Raw genomic sequence first — 16,429 nt, forward strand, 5'->3', positions numbered from 1 at the left:
CGCCACAAGAGGACAGTATTTCCATGCAATGCTCCCATTACGTTTCAAATGACGTTCATGTATTTTCCCTGCATCACTTTTGAGTAATTGGATGCTATTGCATTATGTCACAACGTCAATGGTATGCTTTCAATAGGGAGACCATTCAATGTAAACTCGGTACACACCGTCTGAACCAAATAAATACAAATAAAATAATCCATTATCCATTTTCTAAATAGCACTTATCCTTTTAGGGTCATGGGTGAGCTGGTGAGTGAACCACTACAGTATCAGTGCAGCAGCTAACAATAATTACTTAAAACGTTTTTTTTTTTTTTCGTTTTTTGTTTTTTCCATTTAGATGTTTTTATTATTATTATTTTCCAAACATTATTACAATTGCGTTCACCGTCCATTATGACTTTCCCATGCTGGGTTCCTCCTGGTGTCGACCACCTGCAGCCAAAAACCTGTCAACATCACCTCTGTGACCGCCTCTCTGTTCTGTTCCACACGACTATAAAGCAGTCGACACACATCTGAGCACACGCAAACACACAATCTCCTACTTTCAGTCCACTGATTCAGCCTGTCTGTGTTATCAGACCACTGACTCACTGACTGAGTCTCAATCTGCCAAGCTAATGCCCCCCTCCCTCCCCCCTTCCTATTTTCGTCTCATCATGACTTGAAAATGTCAAGACCTTATGTCTTGGACGCATGGAGGTGTACCGAATGTGTTGTTGTGCCTATTTCACACGCCTGGCCTATGAATTGTAACATCCAGGTCTTCTTAATTTTTTTTATACATTGTGTAAACTGGAGACAAGGCCGGGACTCAAGTCAAATGACTTGACATGAATCTGGCTAGACAGGCAGACATTTTTAGGACTTTCTTGCAAAAAACTCGAACTTGAACTATATAACTTGACAAGTCGTCTTGTTTATTGACAATTCTTATCTTACATCACAACTTTACAAGTCGAAATGGCTGTCACACAATAATAAACACATTTAGAATACAATCGATACAATAAATAGATTTCTAAGTGATCTATCTAGATTTATTTTCTATTGTAACCAATTTCATTGGTTGTTTGGCTAACCGATAAAAATAAAATTGGTATGCCCGTAACCACCCGGAATGGTCAATCTGACCACTCTAATGGTTAATCAAGCCAATATGAGTTTTACCTACTAGTTGTATTTTATTATTATTATTTTTTTAACCAATCCATTTTAGAGTGTTGCCACAGCTTAGGCAAAAGCAATAAAACACGTCAGTGGAAATGAACGTTGCATTGCGGAAATATAAATGCCCGGATGTTTGGAATTTTACTAGTTTTGCCTTTTTTAAGTTTGCATTTTTTTCATAAATTGAAAGAAAGAAAGAAAGAAAGAAAGAAAGAAAGAAAGAAAGAAAGAAAGAAAGAAAGAAAGAAAGAAAGAAAGAACATTGCATTGCAAATATAAATGCCCGGATGTTTGGAATTTTCAATAGTTGGACATTTTGTATTTTAACAATTTGCCTTTCTTTTCTTTTCTCTCTCTCTTTTTATTAAAGTTTGCATTTTTTGTGAATTGAAAGAAAGAAAGAAAGAAAGAAAGAAAGAAAGAAAGAAAGAAAGAAAGAAAGAAAGAAAGAAAGAAAGAAAGAAAAGGGGGGGTTTCTTTTTATTCGCGCCAACCTGGCAACCCAGTCAGCGTCACTTGCGGCTGTGAAATAGCTACCGCGATGCTTTCAGCTCAAGGTGATTAATTTAAATTAATAGATTATTTCGTCGATGGCCATTAGCAAAAATAGGATATCTTAGTTAATTTGCCAAAGGCCGTATGGCAAAACAACAACGACTACGTCTAAAATTCATTCATTCACTACAAAGCCCATACAGAACAGGTAAGCTAACATCACAGTTTAGCTAGCTTTTCGAAGACTTCTCGGGGCCATTTTGTTTTGCGAAGCGCCTACAAATGTTTATTTCATATAAGTGAAGCGATGTAACTGGAAAACAAATCACCTACTATGCCACCCGCTGAAGTCAAAAGAAGCCAAGAGGTGTCGCTAACAGTCAGTTGTGGAGAGAAAAAAAAAACAAGGAGAATCTTTTTGCCCCATGTACACGCTAGCACACTTTCAGTGCTTCAAAATCAAATCCTCTTTCATTTTTTAAAACGTGACATGCGTTTGAATAGATTTTAGACTAGCTGTAGTTAATTCCAGAGGACTGTAATAAATTCCATCATAAAACCTTTTTATTAACTGTACAGGACAAACCACAGTCAATTAAAATGTAAACTTTGAGGATGTCTCAACAAAAGTGGCGATTTGTGTCACCCTGTAAACTATTTTTTTTAAAAGCTTTTTCTTTTATTTTTGAGGCATTACGGCCAAAAGACACTTTTTTTTCCCCATCTTATGTAATGCTGCTTGTATCAATTCCGCTCCTGCATTGCTGGAAATTCACGCTTTTGGATGACTAAAGTTTTTTTTTTTTTTTTTTTTTTTTACTCAAATCCATTCATAGGAGGGTGATATGAAATGAAATGACAGTGGATAGGGATGATGGGGTTTCATAGCAGCAGCGAGCAGTGTACATACTGCAGATGAATGATGATTTCATCGGAGTAGTACAGTTACTTGGGAAAAAAAAAATATATAGGCTACCCGTGTGCATAACAAAGAATTTGTACTTCATTACTACTTCACTCTTCAAAAAGACAATATATGTACCTAAAGCAGTGTCTGTCTGTCCGTGCAGTCCAACTGTTGAATGTGAGAGCAAAACAACGTTGACAGACTTGAGCGGAGAGCGACGCACGAGGCGTGGGTGACGAGAGGACGCACGCGCTCTGGAAGCCAATTTAGCCTGTCGCTGCTGAGGTGTAGTGCTGAGTGCAGGTACGTGCGTCATCTGTGTGGGCAGCCACAGCCGCTGCAGTGGGGAAGCTGAAGCGGAGAGGAGACATTGTTAAGTTCATTTGTGACACACGTACAGTACGTTTCATCACCATAGTTGAACAAAGATGAGCGGGGAGACGCGGTTTGCTTGACACAAGTCTGCAAGTCTGCTTTTGTTAGGCAGAGACAGTCGTACTATCTCCGTAAATTGGCACTGCATGAAATCCTTAACTGAATCCAAAATCAGTGTGAATCGAATCGAATCCATTTTGCAAATCTGAATGGATACCCAGCCATGTTCCAAATCATCCTAAAATGAACGGAAACGTCCCCGAGAATGTGCTTCAATATCAAAGGCGCAAATTTCACAAACAAATTTGATTCGCTAGCCCCAGAAGTTAATTGTCACGTCAAAATTGTCGTTAAAAGGTCAACATGCAAGTGAATGAAACACCCCCAAAAAAAAAAAGAAGGCATATCCGCATTTCTATTCTCTCCTACTCCCATTCTATTTTGTTTGCTTTTTGGAGCAGACATAAATTAGCCTGCATGGCTGCGTGTGTGTGTTTGCGCGTGCGTGCGTGTGTGTGTGTCTGACGTGGTCTTGGTTTGAACTTGGGCGGCTGCACGCATAGCCCAGCTCAGAGCTGCGGGGAAATGTGGGCGTTGTGTCTGCCAGGCCTCTTACACTTGGCTTGTCTACATGCATTACACTCTCTCACAACACGCACACACGCGCACACGCTTCTCACGACACGTGCCTCGTCATGACACGTCATACAAGCAAGTATACATGAAAAGGCCTGGGCAGAGAGACTTGGTGTTTTTTTTTAGTTTTTTTTTAACCCTCCTGTTAGGTTGGTTTCTGAGGAACTGTAATAATGTTGCCGGGTCAATTTGACGCGAGCTATATTTCTTGATAATAAACTTTCATTTCAAATGAACCATTCGTATCAAGTTTCATCAGGAAATGCTACCATTTGTTTGTAGTTCTTTAACGTTGAAATGGGTCAATTTGACCCGGGCAATGTTTTGTTTCATATTCCAAAAGCACCCTGATAACAATTTATAGCTGATGATGAACAGTTTTCAATGCAAATATGTCAGAATAAACCATTTTAAATTGTTGGTTTAATTGTGGAAAAACTACTAATTTTAACATGGGTCAATTTGACCCGGGCATGTTTAATGTTACAAAAGCATCCCAATACACAACATGAAATTGAAAATATGCCAAATTAGCCGTTTTAATCCATCCATCCATCCATCCATCCATCCATCCATCCATCCATCCATCCATCCATCCATATATTTAATGATTAAAACGCATCCCAATAAACGTTATTATCTGCGTTCAGATTAATCATTCTTATCAAGTTTTCATCATGAAATGCTACGATTTGTTTGTTGTTGTTTAATGTTGAAATGGGTCAGTTTGACCGGGGCAATGTTTTGTTTAATTTTCCAAAAGCATCCTGATAAACATTTAAGATTGTAATCGAAAAGGTCAAAGTGAGCAATTTTGTCTACTGATTAGACGCTTCAGAGCAAAATAAATAACGATGAGTCAATTTGACCCGGAAAGTGTACCAATCAGCGTACTAAACATTGCTATATCTTTTAGTCTTAACCCTTTTCATTGCACATACATCGAAAGGAACCGTTTCTTAGAGTCTGTTGATGTGAATGTTTGGTGAGTTTGACACAGTATATAGACTCACTGTTCCAAAAGCATCCAGAGAAATATTGTTATAGAGCTCTTTACTGTTTTGATTGTTTCCAATAAGCCATCGGTTCTACCTGTCATCCCTTCTTTCGGATGTCAATGTTGCAAATGATTTGATGTGATCAATGTAACCTGTCACGTGTATCCGAAAGGCAGAAAAAAAATGAATACAACAAAACAAAACAAACATATACACACACAGCATAGTGCGATGCTGAGGAATTATGACACCTGAGCTTACCCAAACATCACTTAATTGGTCTAAAAATCATTATTGATTTTAGCAATTAAATAGTTTTCCAATTGTCAAATCAATAAATGCATAACATGGCATCTTTAATTGAGATCCTATTTGCATTGTTAATTCTTTTCTCCACTCGATGGCACCATTGAGCCACTTGTTTTGCAAGTTCATGTCAGGCCACTGAGACGTTTTTCTTTTTGCAGCATTGCTGCTCCCTCTCTCCTTTTTTTTTGTGTGACAGATTTAGAAATGAAATAGCGATTTCATATGCAGACTCTTAAAAGTGCATGACCGGTATGAGGGTTATTTATTTATTTATCCAAAGCATCTTTAAGATATTAATAAAAGAGTGATTATTGGACACGCTGTCTTATTTCTCACGCAAGTTTTCATATGAGTAAACTTCGGGTGGCTGAGCTCGGTAGTAAATTAAATGTACTAGTGTATTTGTAGTTTTTTTTTTTTTTTTCCTTAACGCCCCCCACCACCACGCTCTTTCCTCACCCCCTACTCCCTCGCTCCTCACCCTCCTGGATGGTCGAATGGTGCGGCAGTGAGCGGAGAGAGAGAGGCACGCGCACCTCTCGGCGAGCCCCCACAGTGAGATGACACTCTTTCCGCTCCACGCGTGGGTCAAGACTGCAAGAGAGGATCACCTCCCTCAAAATACACAAAAGGGGGAAAAAAAAAACAGCTAAGTAAGGAGGAATAAAGAGGAGCGTCGGAAGGAGTGACTTGCCTCAGAGAAGTGCGCACGCGTGGGTGCAAGACGCACGCTGAAGCATGCACGCCAGGATGTCGCAACAATTTTATTTATTTAATGGACTATTTTAAAACCGGATTTTTCCAGCCACCTATGGATTGCACGGCAAGGAAAATCCGTCACATAGGAAAGTGACCTTGATGGAGGATTATTTGATCCCGACACTTTGAGAATGATGCTTTCAAACCTATTGTTTTTATTATTATAAGTACACAACTTCAGTCAAGTTTTTTTTTTTTTTTTTCGGTCCCAGGCACCCACGTGGAAACTGACAGGCTTTTTACCAATCTGCATTGAAAGACATTGAAGAAATATAACAGACAGCAGTGGTGGGTTTCGATCCAGGTGGCCGATATAGTCAAGTGGAAACGCCCGGAGTACCATTAAACAAATCAGATAAACGCAGGGTGAAAGCCGTCGATAGCCGTTATTGACGAGGAGCTATATAAAGCTAATGACCGGACCTGACAGCCAGCACTCGATGCAGCTCGCCAGCAAACGCGGTTGGGGAAACTTTCCCACAAGGTCAACGGTCGAGTAACAGCAACCTTTTCTCTGGTCTTTGAATGCACCGTGTTATGAGCACACCGGTGTGTTATTGAACCAAATAATACACGCAGAATGTGTGGCGAGTGCTGATGCCCTGATAGTTGGTGAGATTCTGACCCAGCCGTAAGCCAGGATGGCGGTTCTGACCAGGAACATACGGGTGACCCGGACGACCGGAGAAGCGGCGCAGAGACGGCCGACCGTTCAGTCCTGAGATCCGTCCGTGGAGCGGCGCAGCTGCAGCGGGCCGGGGGATGTGATGGGGTGACGGCTCACGCCCTCTCCCTCTCACCCCGATCCCTAAAATCCCACCCTCCCCGGATTCGCTCCGGCTTAAATGATGGATCGCAATTTATCGATGGTTGAAGATGGCAGGCAGCCGCTGCCCGAGCGCGACTCGTCCAAACGGGTTCTGACGGGATGCTTCCTCTCCCTCCTCATCTTCACCACGCTGCTGGGCAACACGCTGGTGTGCGTCGCCGTCACCAAGTTCCGCCACCTGCGCTCCAAGGTCACCAACCTCTTCGTCATCTCCCTGGCCATCTCCGACCTCCTGGTGGCCATCCTGGTGATGCCCTGGAAGGCCGCGACGGAGATCGTCGGCTTCTGGCCCTTCGGCGCCTTCTGCAACATATGGGTGGCGTTCGACATCATGTGCTCCACTGCCTCCATCTTGAATCTTTGCGTGATCAGCGTGGACCGCTACTGGGCCATCTCCAGTCCGTTCCGCTACGAGCGCAAGATGACCCCCAGGGTGGCGTGTCTGATGATCAGCGTGGCGTGGACGCTCTCGGTTCTCATCTCCTTCATCCCCGTTCAGCTGAACTGGCACAAAGCTCAGCCCGCCGGCTACGCCGAGCTCAACGGGACATTTGCGGGAGAGCTGCCCCCCGACAACTGTGACTCCAGCCTTAACCGCTCCTACGCCATCTCCTCGTCGCTCATCAGTTTCTACATCCCCGTGGCGATCATGCTCGTCACATACACCCGCATCTACCGCATCGCCCAAAAGCAGATCCGGAGGATATCCGCCCTGGAGCGGGCCGCGGAGAGTGCCAAAAACCGTCACAGCAGCATGGGGAACACGTCCAACATGGAGAGCGAGAGTTCGTTCAAAATGTCGTTCAAGCGAGAAACCAAAGTGCTCAAGACGCTCTCGGTCATCATGGGGGTGTTTGTGTGCTGCTGGTTGCCCTTCTTCATCCTCAACTGCATGGTTCCCTTCTGCGAGGCCAACCTGCCCGAGGACGCCGACGACTTCCACTGCATCAGCCCCACCACCTTTGACGTTTTCGTGTGGTTCGGCTGGGCCAACTCGTCGCTCAACCCCATCATCTACGCCTTCAACGCCGACTTCCGCAAGGCCTTCTCCATTCTGCTGGGCTGCCACCGCCTCTGCCCGGGCAGCAACACCATCGAGATCCTCAGCATCAACAACAACGCCGGAGCGCCCCTACCTAACCCCGCTTGCCAGTACCATCCCAAAAGCCACATCCCAAAGGAAGGCAACCACTCGGCGGGCTGCGTGATGCCCCACAGCATCCTGTGTCAGGAGGAGGAGTTACACAAGCTGGATGGAGGCGCCGCGGACGAGATGGAGGTCGGTGTTGTGAACAATGCCTTGGACAAACTGTGCCCGGCCATCTCGGGGAATTTAGACAGCGACACGGAGATCAGTCTGGAAAAGATCAACCCCATAACGCAGAACGGACAGCACAACGCTATGTCCTGCTGATCGCTCGCAACGGACATCTTGCCTGACGGCGACATAGTGAGTGTGTTACATCCTGCGGGACCCACAAGGAAAAAAAAAAACAACCTTCCGAATGTTTCCATGTTAAAGGCACTTTATCCTTGGTAAACACATTGCAAAATTCTGACATGTGTGTCCTGTACAGTACGGACTGACTTGTAACAGTATCTAGCGCAGAAGATGTAGAAAACGTTAGCAAAACGTGTTGTTTAACGCAGTTGATATCTGATTATATTTTGAATTGCAGTATAAACATGGCAGTTTTCTCTAGAGAGCCAACCTTTGCAGGCAGCCAAAAGATTACGGTTCAGTGTGCGTTTTTCCACTTTGGCTCTATTTGGCAAGGAACCGTATTTAGTAACCCAAGTGGAAGTTCGCAGATGAGGCAGTAGACTGTTTTTTTTTTTTTTTTCTTCTCCCTACGCCCGTCTAAAGCCTTTCAAAATCCATGTACAGTGAACCCGTTTGGCATTCGCAAAGTCGACAATTCCAAGATTTTTATGTAGAAACTATCAAGTGATTATTTGTTGGCACCGTCTTGTGGCATCTTAGTGTCAAGGAACTGTGAAGAGTTTCATTTAGACAAAATTTGGACTCTAATCAATTATAAAGTTTTCAGGCCAGTCGATTCAATCTATATCCACTGCGAACAGTTGGGGTTCACTATACTCCAATAAGTAGTTGTCTAAATCGGGGTACACACACGTTGATTTTTTTTCTGTGAGCGGCATACAGACTGCTTGAAAATAAAACAATAAAAATAACCAACAATTGTAATTGTGGAAGAAGAACTAGAGGAAGCTAGGATAACTGCTAGCTTACACTATCTGCTGTCTACATTGCAATGGTTTTGTTCAGGTCACTTCCTGATTTTGATTCCTTTCACGTCACAATCACTGAGTCAGCGTCTCAGCTCAGCTCAACTCGACCAAACACATTTGTGTGTATTTACCATCCACAATTGGTGACTTATTGGGGATGAAAAATCACTCTAAACTCACCCTACACCACAGAATAACTGCTCAGGATAATCTACTTGGTGTGATCTGATAATTGAGCATTTGATGATTTTGGATCGGAATATATAGTAGTAAAAATTCTTAAATGAGAGATTTATCAACATGTGTGTACCCCGCTTTGGGTTTGGATCTCAAAATCCAGAATCTTTGAGTGGGTCCCTCCACCCGTCTTTTCACCAGGTACTAAGTAGATTGGCGAAGATGTTTGTTTGTTGACCCCTCTTTCCTGTGTTCTAAAGCCTCTTTCTCCCTACCCACTCATCTCACTGTATTAAAAACAACAACTGAAGGCTCTACCTCCATTTAGTTTCCTTTTCTCTTAAACCCAAATTAGGTCTGGCTTCTCTGTTTTAATCCCTTCTTTCTAGTGTTTAAAGTTTTTCTGGTTTTATCAATTTCCACCAGTCTCCAGATTGAAACAAACAAACAAAAAAAGTCCAAAACAAACCGGCACTTAGATGAAGGAGGAGGGAGTTGGAGTGAACTCAACCTTAATGAAAGTGAAGTTGACTGACCTTTGTTGCGAAAAGTGTAAATATCTGATTTCTTCAATTGCTCGCGCCGGGGGATGTGCTGTGCTCCGGCGGCCATGTTGGAAGCACGCTGTGTTGACAGCATGGTGACTGACGGGTCAGTGCGGGTAATTTGTCATTACTCCTCATGCAATGTTCAATCAATAATTGAAATTAGCTTCTTAATTCAATTTAACAGGCACAAACTAACAGTGCTGCAACACTTTGTTTTGTGATCATATTATAAGCTGTCTTTGGTAGTGCTGTGTAACCTGATATGATTGTTCTGGATCAATAATGATGGATGATGTTCGACGAAGTGCTCATGCCTAATGAAAGGGATTTTGAAGAATACAGTGAACCCCGACTATTCGTGACGGATATTGACCAAACCCTGCCACGCATAGCCAAAATCGGCAATTGACACCTTCCATAAGAATTTATACGGTACTGTAATGGCCCATAGATACCACAAGATGGTGGCAAAGAACCACTTCAGTCTTTACAAAAAAAAAAAGAACCGCCTCAACTAGTGCACCAAACAGTCATCTGATAGCATAATAGCAAAACTGTTACTGTTTTTGGTTGAATGGTTGAAATTGACCATAATTAATTTGTGACTCACTAGGGTACTAAAAGATGGCTTGTTACCAAAATCACATATTTCGCCATGAAAGGTGAAATCAGGGGAGTTTAAACAAACACAGAAAAAACAAGGTGAAAGCTGCGCATTAAAGCCAAACCAAAGTTCGGTTTGATGAAGCGACATTGTGTGTTGTTGCATTCAGATGGAAACACATCTCTCTGGTCAAAGTCAAGCGTTTGGCTTTGTCAGAAAGCGTGCTGGAGCGAACGTTGTCGTCTGACACCTTTGCTTCAAACTGTCGCGCACGTCAGCGGAAGAGAAAGACGATCGGACAGAAAGCAATTGTTCTTGATCTCGGCGTTTGATTTTTCCCGTGCTGGAAAATCCAATTGCTGTCCGTACGGGCAACGTGGGGGGAACTTGTAGCTCAATATGTGGCACACAAGCAGCTCATTGTCCTCTTCTGCCTTGTCCCCCTCTCACGCTGCTCTGTTGGCCGAACATGGATTAGCAGGCATTCGCTGTCAGCTCATTTCAATTTCAAACAGCCCTAATTATCTTTTCAAGTGCCACTGCTTCATGCATCTTTTTTTTTTTTTTTTTTTTTTTTCCCTCATATGATGCTTCCCCAAAACCCGAGCAGGAACCATAAGCGTGCGCAGTCAGTGTGTCAGATGGACGAGGGAAAGCGCCTCGGAGAACATTCCCTTCCTCCGACTCGCTACTCAACTCGCCGGCTTTTTCTCTTGGCTGCCTCTGTCGCCCTGATGAGCATTCCAGATGTTAACACCATTCAATTTCATATTAAACAGACAGGGCCTACTGTTTCCCTGCTGTTGTACTCGGAGTCACGGCACTGAATCAAAGCTGTTGACGCTCCGAATCGCTGCGGGCGAACGTCGGTAATGCGGCCTTCAAGAAATCTGGGAATATAGCGACTCGGAAACACGAAAGTCAAAATGGAACCTTTCAACAAAGAACAACATTCTTTGAGCAAGGTTGTATTTAGTTTTGAATAAATTCAAATTTAGTTTCCTTATCCTCCAGAAAATTTGGAAATATCTTAAATATCCGTTTATCTTTGCCCAGTTGGGAAGTCTGGCATTGACGGCATTCCATTGCTCTTACCCTTCTCAGTTTTGCAACTAGTCTTAATCTTGTCTGCCATTTTTAAATTTCGTCTCAGTTTCGGTCCAATTTTAGTCACTCTTGTTCGTTTTTAATCATAGTTAGTCAACCTCATCCCATTTTTATTGAGTTCATTTTTAGTCGATTATAAATCTAGCATTTTAGTCTTTATTTTAATCAAAGACAACTTTTTTTTGTTTTAGTCAACAAAAACTGTCAACGGCGTTTTAGTCTAGTTTTGGACATCATTTTACCCCTGTATGTTTTTTTTTTTTTTGTTGGCCAACGGCAAAAAACGGTGAAATCCATTTACTTAACGTCACAAAGAGGCTCTCTGACTTCATTCAATTCCACTCGTCCTATCCTGGAAGTCAGAAATGTCAGACTTCCCACTTGTCAGGAACGCAACAATAGTCTTTTTGTTCGTCTTTGTTTGATTCTGTTCCAAATCCATTTGCTTTCAAGTGTCATTCAGTTCCCTTCATCCTATTTTGGAGGCCAGAAATGTTGGACTTGACGCTTGTTGAGTAATGCATCACCGGCCTACTTTGCTTCCATTGTGGTACATTGTCACACTGCTGTAACTCAAGTGGCATTCTTTGCCATTCATTCTTCTCTGGAGGTCCAAAATCGCTGACTTCAAAGTTTTCCGGAATGCAATCATGGTCTTTTGCCGTCTTTTTGTTCCCTTTTTCTCCAATGACAGACGACTTGTAACTGCCCCAACTACTTCCTCGTCTGATGTCAGAATTTTCTGACTTTACGGTTATTCGATATTTTCTACATTCCAGTTTCAGGCATTTCACAGTTTACTGGAACACATTACATCTTTTTTTGGACATGTGTGTTGCGTGACACAGTTCAATTCAGGACAAGTGATTGCACTTTTCCTCATGACTTCCCAGTTTTCTTGACGTTTTCCATCAGTACATCAATTTGCCCCAAATTTACAAGTCGTAACTGTGACTTTGAGCGGCATCCTATCTCCCGTATCCGACAAGGATCAGACATTTCCGACGTCCCAGTTTCGGGTAACGCCGCATATGATTTACAACGCTTTTGAGTTGTTATTTGTACGCGCTTCCATAAATGTGCGAGTGTATTTTTTGGCTCCATGCTCGAGCCCCCTCGAGGTCTCACCTTGCTAAACATACGATGAGTCATCCGCGCTCACGTCACACCGCTTGGCTTGGGAAGACGGCCGACATTCGGGGCCCGCATGTCCTCCAGTTAGGCGTTAGTGACAGAACAAAGTCTCCCAATCAGAGTTGACGTTTGACGACTTAAGCAAAACGACAACGCCGACTGCTTACTCCTGCGATGCAGGGGTCAAAGGTCATCAGCTCATGTAAAAAACAAAAAACAAAACCAGTAACGGCTACAGTGGCAGTATTTACATGTGAGGGATTTGGGGATTATGAATTGTAAAAAAATGTCTTCTTTTTTTTTAATCAAGTGCTTTTTAATCTTAAAAGAAAAACATAGCGTGTGTAGCAAATGCTGTTTGTCTTCTTATGGCCGGTGACTATTTATATATTTATTATTGACCTGTTTCTGGTGTTCTTTCTTGCAAGTGATGTCAAAGATTATACTCCTCCGATTTATTACTGTATTTAGTTTTACTGTTTGTACAAAGCTATAATTAGATGTAAAAAAAATAAAAATGTATGGCTTGTTTTTTTGCATTCATGTTGTGTGAATTGCGTCATTTTGTGCATGTTTGACACCGTGGCTATCGGAAGATCTCGTTGCTGCCGTGGATCGATGTGGATTGATTTGGATTTTTTTTTTTTTCAATTCCACTTCCCTGAGTGTGTTTTCCTGGCTGCCTTGCCCCCGTGCATTTACATAACCTGACAGCCACTTGACAGCTGACACATCCTCGTCCCGCTGCGCCGCTACGTCCAGCCTCATTTGTTACTTTAAATGTGGCACACGCTCACGTTGCGTTTTCTGGGGATGAATGAATGATGCATAAAGTGTAGGAATAATATTGTGACACACTCACTTGCAGCGCTAGAATTATTTTTTTTTTAGCTAGCATTAGCATTAGAAGCCAATGTTAGCCATGATTGCTATGTAGGTAGCATGACGTATTCGTCATGGAGTGTGTTAGTTAGTACAGTACGAAATGGTATTAGTTTAACGGTTGAAGTTGAAATAACATGAAATATGTTGCAGAGAAAAATCAATGGGTGAAATTATTTTTTTTGGTCTTCACATGGGCTAAAAAGGATGATGCAATGCGATGTTGATCATGTGACTTGCAATATTCCAAATTTACATAGGGGGCAATGTCTTTCACGTAACTAAGAAACACGCAGGGACATGAAAAAAATGGATATTTAAAGTAACTATTATTAAAATAAACAAATAAAAATAGGGCCTAGTACCTGACGATTTAATTAGTATTACAATTCATAGGTCACAATTTGATTCGATACCGATTAATCCCGATATGAATCTATAAGTTATCACGATTTTTCTAACCTAAATTTACGTACATGTACACTGTAAGATTTGTATGAAAATGTATTTATTTATCTGTTGCAGTCTGTTTCATGTTTGAACAGCATTGAAATAAAATATTAAGGCTTAAGGTTCCATTAATATAACATTCTTCCATGCTTAAAATGTGAAACCTAAATCTAACTAAGATGTTTTGTTGATTAGTTCCATAAAAAACTGATGTTAAATATCGATTTGGCCGCATATCGAATCGATTCGAGAATATTTGCCGAATCGATTTTTTTTTAAACCCTCCTAAGACTTAGGATACAGTGTAACACAAATATGAAAAACATAAATGAATTATTTGTAATGTGTAATTTTCGGAAGTGGTGACAAGCAACAGGTGCTATTTTAACAATGTGCATGGACACTTTGCTTGGAAAAAGAAATACAAATAACTTGATTGTACATTTATAGTTTTTTTATTTCCTGAGGATGCAAATAACAATGTAAAATTCATTCAATATTTTATACATGACTGTAGTTCATCCATGTGGAGTACTGAATCCTCTGTGATCAGTGCAGTGTACGTATAAAATGTATTTACTTCCACATTGGACTGGGCATTTGACATTACACCGTAAAAGCAATCTGTGTCAGCGTAATTTAAGATCTTAATTCAAAGTACGTATTTGTCATCTGGTAGGAAAGGTTAGAAAAAAAAAAAAGCCTTTAAATATGCAATGCAAAGGAAGTAGTTCTTCCCTGCCCATTGTTGTCGCCCGAGCAGCTATTGAATGGATGACTCGAGTCTCAACACACAAACGCATCCAAGTCCCCTTCATGTGGAATTGTGCCCAGTCAAGTGCACGTTTGCCATCTGAGCAAACAAGCTCAATTCAAAAACGGCGACTTGAATTATTGAAATATTTGGCTGAATGCTGCATGCTGCATTCTGCTCGAAGCGCCGTCTAATTTGCCTCCATCAACTCACCTGATGCCACATTACATCAGCGCATGCTGTCATTTGTTTGAAAAAAAAAAAAAAAAAGTTTTCTTACATAATTCTACCTGGATTTTTTGACCTGTGTGAAGCGTGACATGCGAACCGGGCATTCAAATAAAACTGGTAAAAAAGCAACCAATAAACCAATTTCAGCAGAATATACATGGATTTCAAACTTTATAAAAAGTTAAAAAAAACAAACAAACAAACAAAACACTTGTTGGCCAGTGTACAGCAAGGAGGGTTATTATAGTTTTGGAATTTTTCATCTTAGGTAGTTTTTATTTTATTTTGAGTTTTGTTTTTTAAATTTAGTTAGTTTCAATTAGTTTTCGGGATATTTCTTTTAGTTTTAGTCATTTAATAAATGTTTCGTTCTAGTTTAGTTTTAGTTAGTTTCAGTGCCCCAAATGAATGACATTCTTGCCTATGATGAATATATTACAACTTTTATGATGACAGTTGATTTTTTTTTTTTTTTTAACTGATTAGCTATATGGACAGGCTGCCAAATCCCATCCACGGATATTTGGGCAATCCTGGACAGAGATGTCAGAGTGGAAACACAGTCAAGGTTAACGATCGACTGCAGGCGGAAGAACACCCATACGCATGCGCACACGCACACACACTAAACATGATGTTTGTTCTTGTGTGTATGCGTGCATGTTTTAATGTGCTTATGTAACCACCAGCACCCACTCAGCTCTTTGGCCCAGTCCAAACAGACTTTTATTCCGGAGTCCCGAGCACAAGACACACTAGGTTATTATCATAAATAGATTATTTTGACATTGCTTGAAATGACACAAGAAATTTCCATGGTAAAAAAAAATAAAAGGCTGTTTGTTTGGGTGTCCCAGAAGAAAAGTGGTCAGCTCACCCAGGGCACATTTAGCAATGAGTACATTATTAAAAACAATTCTTTATCTAAAAAAAAACAACAATGCCTCTAAAAATGATGACAATAGGCATGTTAATGTGCAGTATTGTTCCGCTTTATTCTCAGCACATCAATTGAATGAGAAACACATTGCAGCATTGCCATTCAAATCAGGCTAATGAGTCATCATCGTGTCTAAAAACAGTTCTAGAGACTTTTCTTTTAGACACTTGTCATTCAAATAGCGGGCATGTTCCTTTTGCTCAGTAAAGTCATCCATATTAGACTGACACATATAAGTGATTATTCAACTGTTAGAACATACATCACGAGACATCAGATCATGATTTGCAGTTTTGCACGGCAGTGCACATTTCTGACTTTGAACAGATAAAAGCAACAATTTTTTTTTTCCCCACATCCTGTTGAATCATTCTGACCTTGAGGCTGTGAAGGAACCGCAATTCACCAGTTCATCTTCACAAGGCCCCTCCTGCCCACCACAGCATGAATGAAATGAATGGCTCAGATACTTACAGCTCTGGTAAAATGTGCTTGACGAGGAAAGAAAAGTGTCTTTTCATATCGACAAAGTTCGCGGAGGTCATTAAAAAGAATTAGAAGTCATTAACTGGAATTTGCTAAAGTTAGACCTAAAATAGCAATAACAAGCAAGTAAATATAATGCCCGGGGGCATGAAAAACACATTTTAAATCAAGTTATTGTTGTTGTTCATGCTTTATTTTGCATACTTTGCGCAAATGAGGTACTAAGGCGTTACTATGACACAATTTAGCATCATCAATGTGATTAAAAATATATTTGTGGGGACAAGGGTTGCAACGGTTTCAAATTTTGGTGTATGATTATAGTCTGTTCACCGTGGTGAACAGATTTTCACTGTTGATAAAAGCAATAATGGCAAGC

The 16,429-nt window shown here is 41.3% G+C and overlaps 2 protein-coding genes across 2 annotated transcripts in view; both read left to right on the forward strand.

Annotated features, from left to right (window-relative positions):
* Window positions 1-1,682: 1,682 nt before the first annotated feature.
* The window catches only part of LOC144005928 (uncharacterized), a 113,434-nt gene continuing 98,687 nt past the window's right edge, over window positions 1,683-16,429 (forward strand). Inside the window, exons 1-2 of the transcript XR_013279694.1 lie at window positions 1,683-1,879; window positions 2,742-2,881. The gene's annotated coding sequence lies outside the window, so the exon portion shown is untranslated. The remainder of the gene's footprint in view (window positions 1,880-2,741; window positions 2,882-16,429) is intronic.
* drd1b (dopamine receptor D1b) lies at window positions 5,395-12,846 on the forward strand. The gene has a single exon (XM_077504420.1). The coding sequence runs from the start codon at window positions 6,501-6,503 to the stop codon at window positions 7,896-7,898; it is 1,398 nt and encodes a 465-aa protein (XP_077360546.1). The 5' UTR covers window positions 5,395-6,500; the 3' UTR covers window positions 7,899-12,846.

This window comes from Festucalex cinctus, chromosome 18, assembly GCF_051991245.1.
Source record: "Festucalex cinctus isolate MCC-2025b chromosome 18, RoL_Fcin_1.0, whole genome shotgun sequence".
In the NCBI taxonomy this organism is placed as follows: Eukaryota; Metazoa; Chordata; class Actinopteri; order Syngnathiformes; family Syngnathidae; genus Festucalex; species Festucalex cinctus.

Excerpts from the sequence above, each read along its gene's own strand:
- drd1b (XM_077504420.1), top strand. The coding sequence starts at position 6,501 with ATGATGGATCGCAATTTATCGATGGTTGAAGATGGCAGGCAGCCGCTG.